The 2,500-nt window shown below is 49.4% G+C and overlaps 1 protein-coding gene and 1 long non-coding RNA gene across 2 annotated transcripts in view; one reads left to right on the top strand and one right to left on the bottom strand.

Moving 5' to 3' along the window:
* Positions 1-2,500, top strand: part of LOC135093440 (uncharacterized) — a 78,442-nt gene that overhangs the window by 51,665 nt on the left and 24,277 nt on the right. The gene's annotated exons all lie outside the window — the stretch shown is intronic.
* LOC135093522 (hairy/enhancer-of-split related with YRPW motif protein 1-like) overlaps positions 1-2,500 on the bottom strand; it is a 9,610-nt gene continuing 7,110 nt past the window's right edge. Inside the window, exon 3 of the mRNA XM_063992833.1 lies at positions 1-1,192. Coding sequence (XP_063848903.1) covers positions 474-1,192 — 719 coding nt within the window. The 3' untranslated portion in view covers positions 1-473. The remainder of the gene's footprint in view (positions 1,193-2,500) is intronic.

The following is a 2,500-nucleotide window of genomic DNA, read 5'->3' as shown; positions in this document are numbered from 1 at the left end:
TATTTTTTGTTTTTTTTATTCAATTATTCATTTATAAAAATAAAAGATGAGTGAAATACAAAATAGACTTATGTACAGGTGAGTGAGTGAATGAGCTGAGTGCGTGAGTGCATGAGTGCGGCAATAAATACAAATATACACACAAGAAAAATAAATAATAATGAATGAGAAGGGAGGTTAGTGACGCAGTATAATGATAAGAATGAGGAGCGAGCTATAATGAGTGAAAAAAATGAGAAATGAGTAAAAAAATGAATAAAATAATGAGTAAGTGTGGGTAAAATAAATAAAAAAAATAAAAATGAGTGAAATACGGTGAATAATAATGATAAATACAAAAATATCAATACTAAATTAAACTACATCACAGGAATGACTCTGTACCCCCCACCCACGCCCACCCCCTCTCTCTCTTGCAGCAGTGGGGGAGGCGTGGGAGGGGAGGGCGCGGCGACCCCCTCCCCTTCCCTGGGTCAGTATGCAATCTCCGCGCCCCAGGGTCTGTAAGGCTTGACCCCTGGGGCGCCCTGGAGTGAGGGGTTGTACGCTGTGGGATTGACGGGGTTGGTGAGGGGGAGCGTGGGCGTGGGTGTGGAGGGGCCGGCCGCTGGGAAGGCGTGGGCGTTGAGATTCAAGTGGTAGTTGGTGTGTGCGGTGGATGCTGTACTCATGGTGACGACAGGGACTTGAGGCGCCCCTGAGCCGGTGGTGGGGAGGCGCGACCCTTGCCCTGACAGCCCGCAGGTGCCCACGCCCAGATCCCCAGACACGGACGTCGCAGGGGCGGTGAAGGCGGACATCCCGTGGCTCTGGTCTAAAGCCACAGGGGCGTGTGTCGCGCTGGGGGAGGGATGGGAAGAAGGATGCGTTGGATGCGTCGCCCCGTGGGGATGCGTCAGTACATGCCCTTGGAAACTGGAGAGAGACGAGGAGGGAGGATAGGATGCAGGAGTCGTGGTGCCCTGGGAGGAGGCGCCCCACCCCCAGGAGGTCGCAGCCTGCTTGTTGGCGAGGTCCCGTTGCGCGGCGTAGCACTGCAGGTGACTCATGAGGCGCAGGCGTAGCGGGTCCTGTATGTCCATGCCCTCGATGGTCACCAAGTAGCGCGCCACCTCTGCCGCGCACTCCCGGAAGCCGATGTTGTGGTAGTCCATGGCGAACTTGTTAGGGTCGTAGGCCAGCGCGTCTAGACCTGCCGGAGGGGGAAAGAGGAGAGGTGAGTGTGGGGGAGAGGAGGACGGGAGTGTGTTACGGGAGGAGCAGGAGGAGGAGGAAAGGTAAGGGTGAGATTGGAGGAGGAATGGTTGTTGGGACTAGATCAACAACAACAACAACAACGACGACAACGAGGAGGAGGAGGAGGAGGAGGAGGAGGAGGAGGAAATCTAAGCGGAAGATAAAAAGAAGAGATAGATGTGGAAAGTGATGGAGGAAGAAAGTGGGAGAAGAGGAAAAGTGAGGGAAGGAGAGGAGAGGAGAGGAGAGGAGAGAGAGAGAGAGAGAGAGAGAGAGAGAGAGAGAGAGAGAGAGAGAGAGAGAGAGAGAGAGAGAGAGAGAGAGAGGAATAAAGGAATGAGGAATAAGGAGGAAGAAGTTTAGAAGAGCAGCTGTTTGAGGAGGAGAAGGAGGAGGAATAAAGAGAATGTTGAGAAAACTGATGATTTTTCAATATTTTATTACATTTAATCTGACGTGAGAAGAAAAAGAAAAACCGGAAAATTCTTTATATATTTTTTCCTTAAAACCACAAATTTCAACTTCTCTTTCATCACTTTTCTTTTCTCCCTCTCTTTCCATTTTCTTCATATTCCTTCTTTCGAAAATAAATAAAGATATGAATAAACAAGTGAATAAATATGTATCTTCTCAGTTGCTCCCCCTTCATCTCTCTCTCTCTCTCTCTCTCTCTCTCTCTCTCTCTCTCTCAACATCCTCCCTTAATCTCCTTCGCCACACACACACACACACACACACACACACACACACACACACACACACACACACACACACACACACACATCCGCCGCTACCCTCTCCCTCTCCCTCCCTGAAGCGTTCACTCACCGCCACAACACAGCGCTCACACATGAGTTCCCACGCTCCTAATTGAACGCTCCTCGACACCTGAGCCGTACGAAACAGCACCTGAGGAAGCGAGGCGTGCTGACCGACACACGCACACACACACACACACACACACACACACACACACACACACTGTTACAATTTCAGGTATAGTTATTTATTTTATATTATTGTTGTTTGTTTGTTTGTTAGATTAAAGTTTAGGTTAATACAAGTACTACACACACACACACACACACACGTTTGTATAATAAGAAATGTATACTCTATGTGTGTGTGTGTGTGTGTGTGTGTGTGTGTGTGTTTTCCCACCCTCCCCCTCTCTCTCACACACAGAGGCCACCGTTCTGACCCACGACACACACACTAACACACACACACACTCCTCCTCCTCCTCCTCCATGCAAACCATCAC

This window comes from Scylla paramamosain, chromosome 43, assembly GCF_035594125.1.
Source record: "Scylla paramamosain isolate STU-SP2022 chromosome 43, ASM3559412v1, whole genome shotgun sequence".
NCBI classification, from domain to species: domain Eukaryota; kingdom Metazoa; phylum Arthropoda; class Malacostraca; order Decapoda; family Portunidae; genus Scylla; species Scylla paramamosain.
Note: the sequence above shows the minus strand (reverse complement) of the source record. Positions and strands in the feature narration are given on the sequence as shown.